This window comes from Sprattus sprattus (genome assembly GCF_963457725.1).
Source record: "Sprattus sprattus genome assembly, chromosome: 14".
NCBI lineage: Eukaryota > Metazoa > Chordata > Actinopteri > Clupeiformes > Clupeidae > Sprattus > Sprattus sprattus.
The window spans coordinates 6,991,503-7,008,146 of NC_137912.1; the positions used below are offsets into that span (position 1 = coordinate 6,991,503).

The 16,644-nt window shown below is 40.8% G+C and overlaps 2 protein-coding genes across 2 annotated transcripts; one reads left to right on the forward strand and one right to left on the reverse strand.

Annotated features, from left to right (window-relative positions):
* Positions 1 to 3,626: 3,626 nt before the first annotated feature.
* LOC308375142 (tetraspanin-8-like) lies at positions 3,627 to 7,008 on the reverse strand. Its single transcript, XM_080851195.1, has 9 exons — positions 6,734 to 7,008; positions 6,123 to 6,188; positions 5,838 to 5,954; positions 5,675 to 5,749; positions 5,446 to 5,538; positions 4,660 to 4,758; positions 4,441 to 4,497; positions 4,102 to 4,185; positions 3,627 to 4,002 (listed from the first exon to the last, which is right to left on the reverse strand). The coding sequence occupies exons 1-9, from the start codon at positions 6,791 to 6,793 to the stop codon at positions 3,859 to 3,861; spliced, it is 795 nt and encodes a 264-aa protein (XP_080707321.1). The 5' UTR covers positions 6,794 to 7,008; the 3' UTR covers positions 3,627 to 3,858.
* An 8,400-nt stretch (positions 7,009 to 15,408) lies between these two features.
* On the forward strand, positions 15,409 to 16,435 carry timm22 (translocase of inner mitochondrial membrane 22 homolog (yeast); the record flags this gene model as incomplete). The annotated part of the gene is made up of 1 exon (XM_080851019.1): positions 15,409 to 16,435. One exon carries the CDS (start codon positions 15,409 to 15,411, stop codon positions 16,009 to 16,011), a length of 603 nt encoding a protein of 200 aa, XP_080707145.1. The 3' UTR covers positions 16,012 to 16,435.
* Positions 16,436 to 16,644: the final 209 nt, after the last annotated feature.

Sequence of the window (16,644 nt, forward strand, 5' to 3'; positions counted from 1 at the left end):
AAACCTGTAGGAACATACAAATGCTTATGCAAGCTTTCAAAATTGGTTATACAGAAGAAAGATTATGAGGCTCAACAAAGGGGGCTCGACTCAAGACGGATCCCAAAAAAGAACCGCAGTGTTAAGAATTTACCAGTGGACTCCCTCTCCGGTTACATTGCACTGTCAATAGCCGTCTGCGATGTCAGAGTAGGATATAACCTAGAACATACAGAGAACAGATACAAGAACATACAGAGAACAGATATTCTAGAACATACAGAGAACAGATACACTAGGACATACAGAGAACAGATATTCTAGAACATACAGAGAACAGATACACTAGAACATACAGAGAACAGATATTCTAGAACATACAGAGGAACAGATACACTAGAAAATAAAGAGAACAGATACAGAACAAACAGAGGACAGATACACTAGAAAATACAGATAACCGATACACTAGAACATACAGAGAACAGATACACTAGAACATACAGAGAACAGATACACTAGAACATACAGAGAACAGATACACTAGAACACACAGAGAACAGATACACTAGAACATACAGAGAACAGATACACTAGAACACACAGAGAACAGATACACTAGAACATACAGAGGAACATGTCTTTATCAGTGCACTATTTCCTTCAGGACCAGGTCCATGTCATCATTGTAACTGCAGGTCATGTTAGATTGAGGGTCAAGAATTTCATGTGCCCGTGAAAACTGTTCTGGAACCGTATTCATGAAACCCAGTCCAGGAGCTGAGGGGACACTTGATGGCTGCTGAAGAGTCAGGGCTGCTCATTAACACTCTACGGGACGCACAGTGGCGCATCGCTTCACCGAGCTCCATTTACTCTCCAGCGAACCCCAGTGTGTGTGTGTGTGTGTGTGTGTGTGTGTGTGTGTGTGTGCGTGCTACTGTCCTCTGATCCTCCCTCACCTCCAACACCTTCTAGGCAGCCAACTGTTATTTACACAAACACAAACACCTCATATGACACACACACATGCACTCACACGCACACACACACACACACACGCACACACACACACACACACGCACACACACACACACACACACACACACACACACACACACACACACACACACACACACACACACACACACACACACACACACACACACACACACAGACGCACACACACAGACACACACACACACACACACACACACACACAGGGGCAAAAGGGGGGCATGAAGAGGGAGAGGAGTGTGAAATGTTAATGAGATGGTAATCCATCTCTTCAAAGACCAATTGTTGATGGAGAGATTTTCTGTGTTGGGGGGGGGTTAATAATAGGTGGAGGTGTAGATTTGTAGAAGGGTGGAGGGAGGGGTCAAAGGGTAAAAGGGATGACAAAATGCATCCTGGTTTGACACCTCTGCGGCTTGTATAATTAGCAGCGGTAAAATCGGACAAGGTGTGAGCAGAGGAAGTCAAAAGTGACGCAGGAAAAACAAGGTGTGATCTTGAATAGGCAAAGATGCAAGAGAGTATAAGGTTATAATTCAATTACAGCAATTTGGCCAAGACGAGTCAAAACAGAAGGCAGTTATACAACCTAAATGCACCTCAACTCTGCTTTGAGGGAAGAAGCTCCTAATTATTCCAGAAAATTGGAAGCGAAAATGTCAAACCACAATCTATTTTTTTTTCCGAACTCACACAGGCTAGAATTTCTTCAACCTTTAAAAATGTCCTCAACCAGAGAGGCTTTTAAGACCTCCTACAACAGAAAAACTCTTTAATTAGAATCAGAATCCGATTTAATTGGCCAAGTATTTTGCACAAACAAGGAATTTGACCTGGTGAACTAGCTCTCAATGTGCTTACACAAAATATACATAACAACACAAAGACAAAGACAAACACAATATAAAAACAAACAGTGCAATGGTCTATGAAGTTAAGAAAGTATATACAGGAGCTGTGAATTGTTACAATCTATGGAGAGAGGGCAATAATCCACTCAACCATGGGAAACACCATCTGCAAACAGAAGCTGGGCCTGCCTTATTCATCAACCAGCACAGAACAAACACCAGTGCCCATCTCACTGGCCAAGATGACATTTCCATTACGCTCATCACACGCTTAACGGGTGCTTATTCATCACTAATGACGGTAATAGTGTATTTGGGCAGCGGAGTGAGCAGGGCAGAGCAGTAAATAAATAAACCGGTGGGAGCACAGAGACCTCCAGCCGGGTGAGTTAGGGTAGGGGGGGGCTATAAAGACTCACCCCCTGGGGGGCTCCGGGGCTGGGAACAGAGGGCCAAAGGGAGTAGGAGAGGGGGGGGGGCGCCCCATCAGGAGGGGTGTACAAACACACACCTGCCTCGGAGGTGCACTTGCAAAAACACAAAACAGGAGAGATGCATGCAGTGGTATTCTGTGTAGTTTAGAGCCTTCTCGCAAATACAGGCTCTCAATGAAACGGTGTTCTGTGAAACCATTAGAAAATGTTAAGAGTCTGACTTAAAGAATTGCATTGCATTTTTCACATAGCCATATACAACACATCAATTGTTCATGCATTGTTTGGTTTTTATTTAAGCCTTAACATTTTTTTTAATAAAAGTCTGCCTTTGGGTTAATTCTCAAATGATGTGTGCCCTCTGGTGGTCATGATTGGAACTCAACAACAGCTGATGAATCATCTATCCATTGATTAAATATAGTGAAATTGTTTTAAATAAACCATTTGATTGAATAATGAGGCTACACAAAAAACAAATTATTGATTCAGTATAGGGCTGCTTTAATAGTTTCCCTGGGTTGATTTTTCAAGTGATCTAGAACCATCTGTAGGACACAAATGAAGCTACATGCAAGTTGAGGCCAGAAGAGTTGTTGAGCTTACGGCAGCCCATGTTTGGAAATGTATAAACTTGAGGGAGAGAAACTTTGGATAATCCTGGCAAGGGTATGCAGCAACATGCCATTAGGTTTCAAGACGAGCTTTGGCCTTGAGGACGTAGGCCAGTTGGGGGATCTTGGTTGCTTCTTGAGATCTCTGTTTGCTTGATGTTAGAAGAGCTGTCTCTAGATTTAACCTCCTACTACTGATGACACCAGGTGAATCTCTAATCAGGCAAGCCTGTATATGAAATATGTAGCCAACTTGAGCAAATGTGTGTGACAGTAATGACAGCTTGGCTACATTTCACAGAGGAGCCTTTTGTTCCAGAGTAGCAGAGTCTGCAGCTGAGGAAAATTGTATCAAGCTGGCGCCATCTGCTGTCTTCAAGTGTAAATTGCACACACAAAAAAATAATTGAATACTAGTCACAAGACAATAGTACACCCCATTTACCAAACAATATCTAAACCAACATAGGAATATTAATCTTAGGTGGACCACTAATAGTTTACTGTAAACTGACACTTACACATGGGTTTCCTAGTGATGTAGAATGTTCTCACTCAGTAGGACAGAGCATGCTTGCTAATCACATTCAAGACGCATGAATTAGCGTCACCAAGACAACCATGTTCTATGACTCATGACATGTAACTGTACCTAAAAATGACTTACCAATTCTCACAGCAAGGTTTTAATCAGAAACTAAAACATTTATTTATTCACTTTTTTATCCAAAGCAACTTGGCAGTACAGATGAGGTATACATGTGTTATGTTTTTAATGGGTCAAAGACATAAACAACACAAAGGCAATAGATTAAGACATAGCTTAATTTGGAATTTTGTCACAGTAATGTTTTCTGTGTTAGCTGACAGTTCTCCCAGCTTTTTCCAACAGTTGTTCTTTCAGCATATACACACGTGCATGTGTTACTTCAACATAAAATCTAAGTAAGCAGTGTGCCACTTTCAAGTTAGCAAATAATGTTGGTCAGAGTTGGCGAACTGTGCGTAAGTTGAGCCGCTAGGAGAATGTTTGAACATGACTGATGTATTAACTGTCTTCTTTCGCATTTGATAGAGCAAAGCAAATGTCAGACCAGTGGCAACAACCTGATAAACAACATGAGACACAAGTGAATGTCAACACCACAAATGTTCACATTGACATATAAATCAAGATGTACAAATACGTATGTTCTAAATACTTACCACAAGAATTGATACGCCAAACATTATTGTTAGGAAAATGTTGAATGTCTTTCTCATGAACCCAACCATCAGTGGTATACAGGCCTGGGAAGAAAAACAAACTTTCCACTTTGATAAATGGCATTTTGAATGAAAATGGCATTTACTATAAGGGACACTTAGGCTTTAGCATGTCAAAGGCACTATTCTGTCTATAACAGAGTAAGCAACAAAATACCTCATCTCTTGACATGGATGTCTGGGGACACGTTTAAACATGAACCTTGTGCACCTTATCAATTAAGGATACGTTTCCACGACAGGTGTATCATTGATCTTAAGTGTATTCAGAAAGGTTACCTGCGCATACACCAGCTCCTCTACCGTTGTGGTCCCGTTTATGAAAGAAGCAGTGACCTGAAAGATCACACACCACTGTTTATGAAAGAAGCAGTGACCTGAAAGATCACACACCACTGTTTATGAAATCCAACAGTTGGCATCACTGTGACTGAAAGACCTGGGCTGTAATGTTTCAGCATAGATGGAGATGCAGGAGTACAGCAGGAGTTCACTCACACATTGGATGGAGCTATCTGGCTTCTCTGGGCAGAGGCAAGATTCCGGATGATGCCCGTGCCAGTCTTGGAACCCGTTTTGGAGCCCACAACACTGGAGCTTTGGGAGAAGCACAAGACATATGGACACACTCAACTTCAAACACACTGTTGGGAAAAGCACAAGACATATGGACACACTCAACTTCAAACCCACTGTAAGGACACAGTACATATGAAAACATTCAACTTCAAACCCACTGTAAGGACACAATACATATGAACACACTCAACTTCAAACGGACTACTGGGAAAAGCACAAGACATATGAACACACTCAACTTCAAACGCACTGTAAGGACACAAGACATATGAACACACTCAACTCCAAACGCACTGTAAGCAGTGGTGTAGTCCAGGGTATACTCAGGTATACAGACTATACCCACTTATTTTTCAGTCAGCATTGCGTATACCCACTTCTCAAAACAGGGCGTTTATTCTGTGCTGTATGGGCTGCTTAAAAACATTAAAAGTATACCCACTTCTCCAAAGACCACTACACCGCTGACTGTAAGGACATAATACATATGGACACTCTCAACTTGAAATGCACTGTTGGCAGCCCCTTTAGCTGATGAACTTCCTCTTAACTTACTTACTCTAATATTTGTGTTTTTACTTATTGTCTGTTAATACTCCAGGCTTTCCTGAGAGATTCATGCAGAACTTGGCTGTATTATACGTATACAATGACAATAAAGGGTCTTCTCTTGTGAAGATGAGGACGTTTGACCTATGACCTCACCATTGTTTGCCATTCTTCTACATCATGCTGCCTCTCGTCACTGGCCTCATGGAGACGATCCTCCTTATAGAAATCTTCAATGTACTCCTCCACCTGGACATGCAACAAACCCCCAAATAAATCCATTTCTTTTTAGATTCTAGTGGAGCTTTCACTTGTTTGACTGATTCAAGATAACTGGAAAGAGATTTCACAGCAAGTAAGTAAAGAAATTATTCATGTCACCAACCTTGTTAGCCTCTATTGCTGTCGCTATGGAGAGCAGAAGAAGAAATAGGCTGACGATAGTCAGACCAGTTGAGGACTGTTAGATGCAAACACAGTAACCACACAGTTATCATGCAGTGAAACACATAGTAAATGGCTATGGGTAAACGTGTCAACAAGCTCACCGCAATCAGTGCCCATTGTTTTTCTTTACGAACTCCATAAAGTCCCAGTATGGCACCTGCCGCTATGGCTGCCCCAAGGACATACCCAGAGATCAGCACAACATGAAAATCCTCCACCTGAAAAAGGGAACCAACCCTTTAGAAGGCTATTTACTCATGGAGCCTATAGTGTTTGTTTTCGGTTTCAAAGATAAGTCTTCTTACTCCTTCAATACAGGATTTGCCATCAATTTGTAATCTAGGTTTTACACTCAACAAAACCTTTAACAAAATAGCGAAAATTACCTTCTGCTCGTTATGGAGACCGCCATGATGAAACAGCGCAAAGGCAAGGATGAAGCCCCCAAGGATCTGTGCATAAATAACACACATAGTATTCAGACACATACTGTAAGTGTTTGCAAAACCCACCATCCTCCCCTACAGAGCAAAGACATCATTCGAAGAACAGAAAAGTGATTTAAACTTACACTGCGCTATCATGAGCACCAAACAGCACAACATGTCAAATCTCCACTGGGATGGACCAGTACCATTCTCTTGCAATACCCTCACTGACACTTTTAAAAGTATGTAAATAGAAACTGGACAAAATGTCAACTGACGTGTCCACTGAGCTGAAATGGCTTCACTTGAGCTGAACAAGGGACTATTGTTACTACCAGTTAAATGTGCTCTATGTGTAAACCAGGCAGCTTTGCTTGGCTGTGCTTGCCTGAACTTTGCTAACAAGTTACTTATGGCGAGAATAAGTATTTTATTTAATCTGGACAACTTTGAGGAACTTCAGCTGAAGGATATAGCTTCTATCTGAAAGCATCGTTAAAATATTACATTTTAGCACATAAAATGAAAAGCATGTTCATATCATTGTGACACATTCAGTCGTGGCTTACCGTGAGAATAATATCAAGAGTAGTGAATGCCCGTTTGAGACAGGCGTTTGGAGGTGCCATACCCCAAAACCAACTCCTTCAACAACGTCACTGTATTAAAAAAGCTTTGTTGATAGTCCAAGAAGAGGGAGGAGTAAAGGCTGAAAAAACAAAACAAAGAATCTTCAGCTATCAGATGATGTCCAGCTCCGTTTGTTTCCTTTTCTTCTCTTATAAGGGAGCTAACTCCCGGCAAAAAACACTGCACATTTCGTTTAGGACTCTTTTCAGATGGACTTCCAGGACCATCTGTTTGTGCGTGTCCCAGTGAGTATGTGTGTGTGTGTGTGTGTGTGTGTGTGTGTTGGGATGAGAAATAGTGAATTTTTCACATGTGGGAAGGCCACCAGAGGGAACAAAGGCAGCTGTCTTGGCAAAAAAAGGCCACAATACAGAGAATTGTCCATTCATCCTGCCTCCGCCCAGTCCGGCAGCTGTACGCACACACACTCACCAGGCCCGGATAGTTCTCCGAAATATGATGGAATGCTCTGGAATACACTATTTAAAGGCACGTGAAACTACACAGAACACTGTCCATCTCAGTCAGTTTCTTAAATAAATTACAGTTAACTACAAATGCAATTAATACGAGTACTTTGACATCTTATACTCAATCACCAGGCCCAGATAGTTCTCTGAAAAATGATGACATGCACTAGAATACACTATTTAAAGGCACGTGGAACTACACAGAACACTGTCCATCTCAGTCAGTTTCTTAAATAAATTACAGTTAACGACAAATGCAATTAATACGAGTACTTTGACATCTTATACTCAGTCTCTCTCTGTTCAATAGGTGCATTGTTGTGTTTGACAGTAACCTTGGTGTTTCTGTGTTCATTTAACATTTCAATTTTCTAATGTTCTACAATGGCATAACACAGCAGCAAACACAACTTATGCACACATAGTTTGCTTACAAGTCTTCATGCTTTATTGACATATAGTTAGTGTTCAATGTTTGTAGGTGATAGGGCACTGGTTGAAGAACTGATGGCTCGTTCCACACATTTTTTTTTCCAAAACTAAAATGTTCCTGTACAATTCGTGGTGTTTGTATAGTAAGTCTCTCATCCATTCGTTTATCCTTTGATCCTTCACAACCCTGTCCCCAAAACAGTGTCAGGAAGTCACAGAGACACCAGATTTTAATATCCCATCTCACAGGTTTCCACAGATATCTGCCACCAAATGTAATCACAGCCTCTTCTGAAGGACATACAATAATGGTCTGACTTTGTGAAGTTTGTCACCAGAGTCTTCTGACCCTGGGTTTCACCAGCGTAGACATCTGCACAGCTCCTCGTACCCATTTCATGGCATGGTGTCTGCCGCATAGGATACTAGTAAAGCAGGATAAAAAGATTAATAATCTGGATATGAAGGTAAATAATGGATACCCGTGAGGATGTTTATTCATACAAACACTTTCATCTCCTCCAGGATTCATTTGAAGTGGCATAAGAAATTATGGTTTTCCACTAGATTTTTGCAGAATAGCAAGCCCTACCATCCGCAGAAAAATGTGTAACACTCCTGCTTAAGTGGTCTGTGACCCTGACTGTCTAGACTCTAGTTGAAGGGTGAGATGAAATGCATCTCCGGTCCAACAGAATGGCTGGTCGGCCCTCTGGTGTGCTGAGAATCTGCCCTGTCCTCGCCCTCTCCCCCCTATACTTCCTCCTCTCCGCTTCCCTGCTCCCATCAGACCTCCTGTTGCGCCACTCCTCCTCCATCATGTCCTCCAGTTTCTTCCACATCCTCATTGCTCTCTGCTTCCGCAGCACCCTCCCTCGCTTCACTACTCTCCGATGAGCTGGAACACCAGACGACGTCCTGCCCCATAAAACACATCAAACATTCTGCTATAATTGTCAGCCATCAATCAGGGAGCCATTTTCATGGACTGATTCATTTCATGGAACGATTAAGTGAACAAGATACATAAAAAGATAAGGATTTGTTCCCTGACTCTCTCTCCCCATCCCTCTCACACACACACACACACTGTAGAAGGCAATTGTTTTCCATCACATCACCTGCTGAATAGCACAGTATGAACTACGATTATGTTCAATTAAATGCACGTGTCTGTCGTCTCTGTATAGCCGGTAGATCCATTATACTGTATATCTAAAATATGTCTGTTACTATCCCTCTGCTACCATCTAAAAATAACAGACTACACACCAAGTCACCAAGTCCACAAGGTGAAACCATAGTTAGCTTAATCGATCAGGGATAACAAGTGTTCTAACAACAACCAGAAAACAGTTTGATATTTGATATTAATAAGTATTTTGTAGCCATCAAAGATGGTAAATAATATAAATTAGATGTTTTAGGTGCTAGAGCTGTAACGTTTAGTTTCATAAGAAACCACAGGGTGTGAGTTAAGAGGTGTCCATAACCATGGATACTGTTCTAGAGTCAGTTGTGTTGCCTAATAAGGCAAGCAACAGGATGTAGTAAAGCAGCTGGCCCCGATGGAGTCTGTCCAAGACTTCTCAAGGCATGCGCTGTGGAATTGGGTGAGCCTCTGCAGCATCTCTTCAACCTGAGCCTCTAACGGGGGATGGTCCCTGCTCTGTTGAAAATATCGTGCCTCATCCCTGTTCCAAAGAAGCCACACCCCAGGGAGCTGAATGATTACAGGCCAGTCGCTCTAACATCACACATCTGTAAGACCATGGAACGACTGCTACTGCACATCTTCAGACCCCAGGTACGCCATGCACTGGACCCGCTGCAGTTTGCCTACCAGGACAAGGTTGGCGTGGAAGATGCCATCTGTCTGAGTGACAAGCTCGTGCAGATGGGAGCTTGCTGGACAACTTTGTGCAGTGGTGTAGGCATAACCACCTGCAGCTGAACACCACCAAGACCAAGGAGATGGTGGTGGATTTTAGGAGGTCTCAGCCTCCTCTGCTACCAATCTCCATCGTCAGTGTGGAGGTGGTCAGCACCTACAAGTACTTAGGAGTTCATCTGGACAGTTAACTGGACTGGTCAGCCAACATAGGTGCCATCTACAAGAAGGGACAGAGCCGGCTCTACTTCCTGAGGAGACTGAGGTCCTTCAATGTCTGCAACAAACTCCTGCGCATGTTTTACCAGTCTGTTGTTTCCAGCATCCTTTTTTATGCTGCGGTGTGCTTGGGAGGCAGCATTAAGAAGAGGGATGCAGGGCGACTTGACAGGCTGGTGAGAAAGGCAGGAGCTGTTGTGGGCACCGAACTGGACTGCCTAACAACAGGGGCGGAGAGAAGGACCCTGAATAGGCTGCTGACCATCATGGACAATGACCACCACCCACTGTACAGTACCTTCAACAGACAGAGGAGCATTTTCAGTGGCAGACTCCTGTCACTTTCATGCTCATCGGACAGGCTGAGAAAGTCCTTTGTCCCCAGGGCCATACAGCTTTATAACGCCACGCAGAAGGGGAGGGGGAGGGAGATGGACTTCTCTGCATGAGTCTACCTCACTCTGCCCTCCTCTCCTCATCTCACTATATTCCATCCCACTGCCCATCCTTTTTTTTTACTGGCTATACTAGCCCCTTGGACAGACTTTACTTTACCTTACTATTTATATCACTTTGCACTATCCTCACACACACAAGCACAGGTACTCTTTGCAATATCCACACATGCACATGCACTATCTCATGCACTATCTCTCTGCACTCCTTGCACTACTTTCCCCGTGGACATCAACACTGTCACAATTAATGCACACTGTATAGGGCCAGACCTGTAAACACCCCACTCCCTGTGTACATGTCCTCCCTATGTGTATGATTTTTATTGTGATTCATGTATGTATGTTTGTGAGTTAAGTGTATAAGCTACTGGATGACCTTAATTTCCCTTAATAAAGTATCCATCTATCTATCTATCTATTTAGGCAGTTCTATTTCTGCTTTAGCGTATAGGTAGCAACAGATCTAGATTTACAAGACAAGACAACAGTGTGTTACAAAAGACAAACTGATAACTACATTTTAGTTTGCCTAGATTTTCTTTATTAAAATAAAGAAATTAATGTCACAGATTCTAAGAAAACCCCTTCATTTTCTCATAGGGATTTCTTATTTGCAACCAGGAAGTGTTAAAATACTAAAAACTACAAACTCCCAGTCGACTCCTATTCTCTATTAACCGCCAAATTGAGGCAGACTTCAGTTTATAAGCATAATTTAAAAATAGGCCTATTTGTTCATGAAGTGAGTTGTTTTTTATTGTCAATTGAAAAGTAAGAAACACAATGACATGTTGGCTAATTATGAAATTATTTATCTTCCATTTTCCCAATGCCATTAGGTAAGAAAAATACGTGGGATTCGTTGGTCTTTTTTATTAAATATTTGAAGGTTAGCAATGCCACTTGTATAGAATTGTCTTGTTTTAATTTACAATGGAAATGTCTACATTAAACACATGTTACATTTTTTTTTTATCAAATTGCATCGTATCGCACCAAATCATTCCGTAGTAGGCTAGGTTAAAATATATAGTCCCTGGATCGAACCATCTAGAGGTATAGGCCTATTGGATCGTCTTATAAGGGTGAGATGCGGGTGTAGTTTGATATGAGCAAACTAGCCAACAGACTTGCCTGGCAAAAAACACTGATAAAAGTTTTACTCAGAAATATCGGAGGGTGGTGCGCGAAGGCATAAGTGTCTCATGGTATAGGCTTGCATGCTTTACAAAGACAAGCTTTTTCTCCACCTTGCGGCAAATCTTTAAAATTACAGCTCAAAGTAGTGTTCACATTTCGAAACTCCTTGGACACTATCCTACGTCACATCATGTATTCTCGGGCTGATCCATATCTAAAAATTGAATACAACGCCCAGATCTGACAATTTTCAGGCAGATAACCAACACGAGCAGTGGTTAAATTTTTTTTCAAGTAAGTTTACAGTTAACATTAAATTGATTAAGTGAGTCAAGCATATTTAGCCTATCATTATGAGAACTCCGAAGCCGAACTTTTGAAGTTTCTGTGTCATCGTACACTGCGGTAATGAGACAAGTTAAATCAAGGTACGGAGAGCTTTTAGGGTCATTCAGATTCTGTTTTTGCAAGAAGATTAAATAATGCACTTGAGGCATCCTATCCATAGAACAAACAGAATTCCAGCCTCACATATATCATAAATCTGAGGATTAAATAGAAATCCCACTAGCCCTAAATTGAGAATGAACACTTTGTAATAACAATTACATTTATCCAAAACCAAAGATTACTGTAATGACAGGAAAAGCCTAGCTTAATCTTCATTATGACGTCCCAATGCCTGTTGACGTATGGCAAAATTGTCATAAGTGATTTCATGTTTGGGGAATCTGAAACGACTCAAATGTTTAAAAAAATGTAGGCTACCGAGAAAACGGAGCTTTACTTTGTCATATAGGCCTACTTTTTTAAGTGTTGTAAATCATCGAGTCCGGACATACTGTAAAAATACTAAAGATTAAGCCGGGGGTCCGAACCTGTTAAGATGGAGATCTTTGGTTCCGCCTTCATCGATAATTTACTGGCATTTCCTCAAAATGTAAGTGCAGGTGTAACAGTCCGATGTGCAGATATTAGCCCTGTTGTCTAACTTACAAATTTAACTCGCTTAGCCTTGTGTTGAACTTGACCTTGTGTATCTTGTGTGCTTGCACTTCTATTTCTGAAGCTGTTTCTCATCGGTCTGTTACTTCTGTTTCCTGCAGTGAGTATTTTTTTTTGTCTTTCTTTACACCTTAGGCTACATGTTTATTGATATTAATAAAACATGTTTGGTGTAATTCTTTAACAGCTCTGTATACTATTCTATCTTTCTATACATCTAGGCCTTAAGGAGACTACACAAATGTAAATATCCTTTTTTTTTTTTTTTTTTTTTTTTAAGTCTGAAGACTTTTCAATACTGAAGCTATCAATTGTATATGGCCTATAACTTATTTTTTCACTTACCCTCAGTGAGAGAATGTGAAGAAGTTACCAGTCTGCTTGAGGAGAAATATGATTCCATATACAAGATAGCTGAGCAGAACATAAAAGTGAGGTCACCATGCTCAAACTATTTTATCTGTTTTATATGATGTCAAAGACAGCATGATGACCAGAATTAATAATAATAATAATAATAATAATAATTAATTTTATTTTTAACACACTTTTCTTGGATGTAGCTCACCATTTAACTTGAGACGCTTCGGCTATAGGCTATCTTAAAAATTTCATGAAACTTAAAATTCTGTGGCGTTTTTCTTTTATGAGATCAAAGAACTCAAGGGAGCACTGGAGGTGGCCGTGCAGATCAGAGACCATCTTCAAAACCATAATGATGTGATGAGGGTGAGAAGATAAAATGACAATGAGTTTTGTTTGTCATAAAACAAATCAACATTGTCAAATTGTATTTATTGTAAACAAATCTGAGTCGTTGACATAGGGTAGATATTATTTATTACCGGATTTTTCATGACTGAATAATCCTTTCATTTTTTCCCCAGGTGAAATCCCAATTGTGTGCAGAAGCAAATGGGAATTATGTCAGAGCACTCGAAAACAACATTTCAGAAAAGGAACAAAAAAACACATATTTGAAAAACATGGTTAGATTTTGCTTTGTGTTTTGAATTTACATTTAGTATGTTTTGGAATGTTTAAGAGATTCCTAATGAGTTTCCTAACCGTCCACATCAGCTGAACTTAGCCTTCACCTCTGTTAGTTGAGTTAACCTTTGTTTGGTTCAGTGAGGAGAGTGTGTGAGGAGAGTGTGTGAGGCTGCTCACTGCTCCACTCTTTCCTTACACATTTGTTCTTCATTTCTGGCAGTTGGCATCGAAGGAAATCGAATTGCTGAAGCAGTCGGTGAGAAGGCATTTTGCCTCATCAACCATTTTACGTTTTTTTGAAGGGTGATTCATTTTTGAAAATCCTTACCTTTTTCGCTTCTTCACAACATTACAGACCAAGATAGTTGCATTAGAAAAAGCTCTGGCGGCAAAGAGGACAGATATTGGCAACCGGCGTAAGAGGTTAGTAATTGGGTGCTCATTGTAATTGCCTTCATGTATTGAGCACTATCTGAAAGCTGTGGAACAAGTTTAGTATTGGGAAGAGTACAGTGACTGTTCTGCAAGACTTCAATAAGAAATGTGAGCCCCTCTCCAAAACCTTTATTCCCCGTTTTTAAATATATTACTGAGCATATCATATACATATTACTGATGCACAAGACACAAACCAGTTAGCAGAAATCAAGAACATGGCCTAAAAAAAGTGCCACATCTTTCTTTCTCTTTAATTATATATATATATATTTTTTTACCAAGACAACACCTCAGCCATATTCAAGGAGATTCTCCACGAGCTGGTGAGTCATTGTACCAATCGTAAGCTTTATACGTTCTATCTGTACATTATCTAGATTTTAAGTGCTTAAATAACAAGTAGGAGCTTATTAGGATTTAACCGTTTATCTGATCACCATTCAATTTCTTAGGCCTCTGAGGACTTGATGATCAGTGCTGATTCAGGCACCAGAACTGGTTAATCTACACTTCAACCTTGCAAGACCACCAGACTACGACGCAAACTCTAATTTATGATCAATGACTCTTACTCAACGATATACAATTTAGGACTTAGGGTACAGAAAATGTTCTTTAGCACAAATAAATTAAATTTCATCAAAGGCCTGTACTTGTGTGCTGCAGTGTAACACTTTTATCATCAAGACTGTGAATTGAAAGATACTACAGCTTTAAAAGGTTATGAAATGAACGAGTTGGGGTGTGAATGGTTGAATGGTTTTATCTGCATTAAAGGCCTTAGAGTCGTCCAGTCACTAGTTAAATAACCATTGTCTCTGCAGATATAAAGGTATAATCTTCTCACCATTCTCTCGAACACCAGCAGGTTAAGTTTGAACTATTTTAAGTCTCTTTCATATTTTCTTGGAGGCTGTCACCCTGACTACGATCCAACCCAACAGGTTTAATCAGAGGTTTTACTGCAGTGATTGGTAGTAACATTTTTGTTTTGTTTTTAATCTTCGAGTTATATGGACATCCACAATTTTTAATACATAGGCTATTTCACCTTATGAGAGATCACATAGACGTTCAGCATGGTCCTTCATCAACTATGTAACTAAGTAAAGCAATTCAAGATTTTGGTTACAGTATTTGTGTACAGGCCCACTACTTTTGAAGAATTCAAAACACTAAAATCTAAACACAAATGGTGGGTGTCAAGGTTGAGTTGACAAAAGGATTTCTTCCATTGCTTAGATCATTTATGAATACAGTAGACTAGGCTAATTGCAAAGGAAACTGTATATATAAGTGAAGATCATCTGCAGAGACAATCTCGATAATGCCTAGCAATCTGACAGATTTTATCACTCTCGTATGTTGTGGTGCTGATGTTGAAATATTAAGTTAAGGGAATCGTCGAATGTTAACTATCAACCCATTTTATGGGTTAGGCTACTTTGGTTTTGTTTGGAACGAAAGGCAAATGAAGTATTCTCCAGTCCGCGTGGTGCCAGTATCGTTCCATTAGTTGGATTCCAAACGACTTAACGCTTCGCACGAAGAAAACTTGTTCTTCCAACATGGCGGCGTCCACAAGCAGCGATGAATCAATGTCGTCCGTACCAACCCCGGACTCGACCAATATGGGTAATCCAACTGCTAATTTCCAGTATAGTCTCCTAATGGAACATCTTATAGGAGACAAAAGGCCCATCAAAGACCTCAATCCTGCCGTAATGGGTGCACTTCCGAGTCCTCTCAAAACGGAGGAGCAGAAGATGATTGAACGAGGAATGGAGAGCTGTACGTTCAAAGCAGTGCTCGCGTGTGTTGGAGGTTTGGTGTTGGGTGGTGCATTTGGTGTCTTCACTGCTGGGATTGACACCAACGTTGGATTTGATCCGAAAGACCCCCTGAGGACCCCTACAGCGCGCGAGGTCTTGAAAGATATGGGTCAGAGGGGTATGTCGTACGCCAAGAACTTTGCCGTCATAGGAGCAATGTTTTCCTGCACTGAGTGCATCATCGAATCACACAGAGGCAAATCGGACTGGAAAAATGCCGTATACAGTGGATGTGCTACTGGTGGAATCATTGGATTCCGTGCTGGCTTGAAGGCAGGTGTGTTCGGATGCGGAGGCTTTGCAGCGTTCTCGGCTGCCATCGAGTACTACCTGCGGTGACGGACTGACAGGCATCTTGTCTCGTTTGAAGCCAACATTGAACTGGAATCTTATGACTGGTCTACAACTCGTGTAGTAATTTAATCAAATGCGTCTGTGTCTAATACACTTAAGAGGGGTAATTATGTTAGGCCTATTTGCTTTATCTACCGTTAAGTGTATCTGAGGACTGATAATTCGCTCATGTATTTAATGCAAAGTTTTCCATTTCCCTTAACTCTACAAAATTGTCTTCAGTGAGAGTTGTAAGAGATTGGTCATCTGTGAAAGTTATAGTCCTGTTAAATAAAAAAGTATTACATCTCAAAATTGTATTGTGATATTCAGTTTCATTGGTAACTGGACAAAATTGGACTGGCCACTGGCCAGGAAAGCATTGTAAGTGTTTTAATTTGGGATTCCAATGTTGTAAACCTTTGAAAGTGCAGGTTTCATTGAAGTTAACATGAATATATTGAGTTGACTTGAAGTTTCTATGGAACAAAAATAAACAAGAAACTACAAAATCAGATGTACAAAAAACAAGTTTGCTTTCTAACATGGTCTTCCTTTCCATCCCAAAACAAAACGGCGCCAGCACCACTCACGGGAATGTGCATCAGGGTCACAGCAGCTCAACAGAAGCTGGGAAAG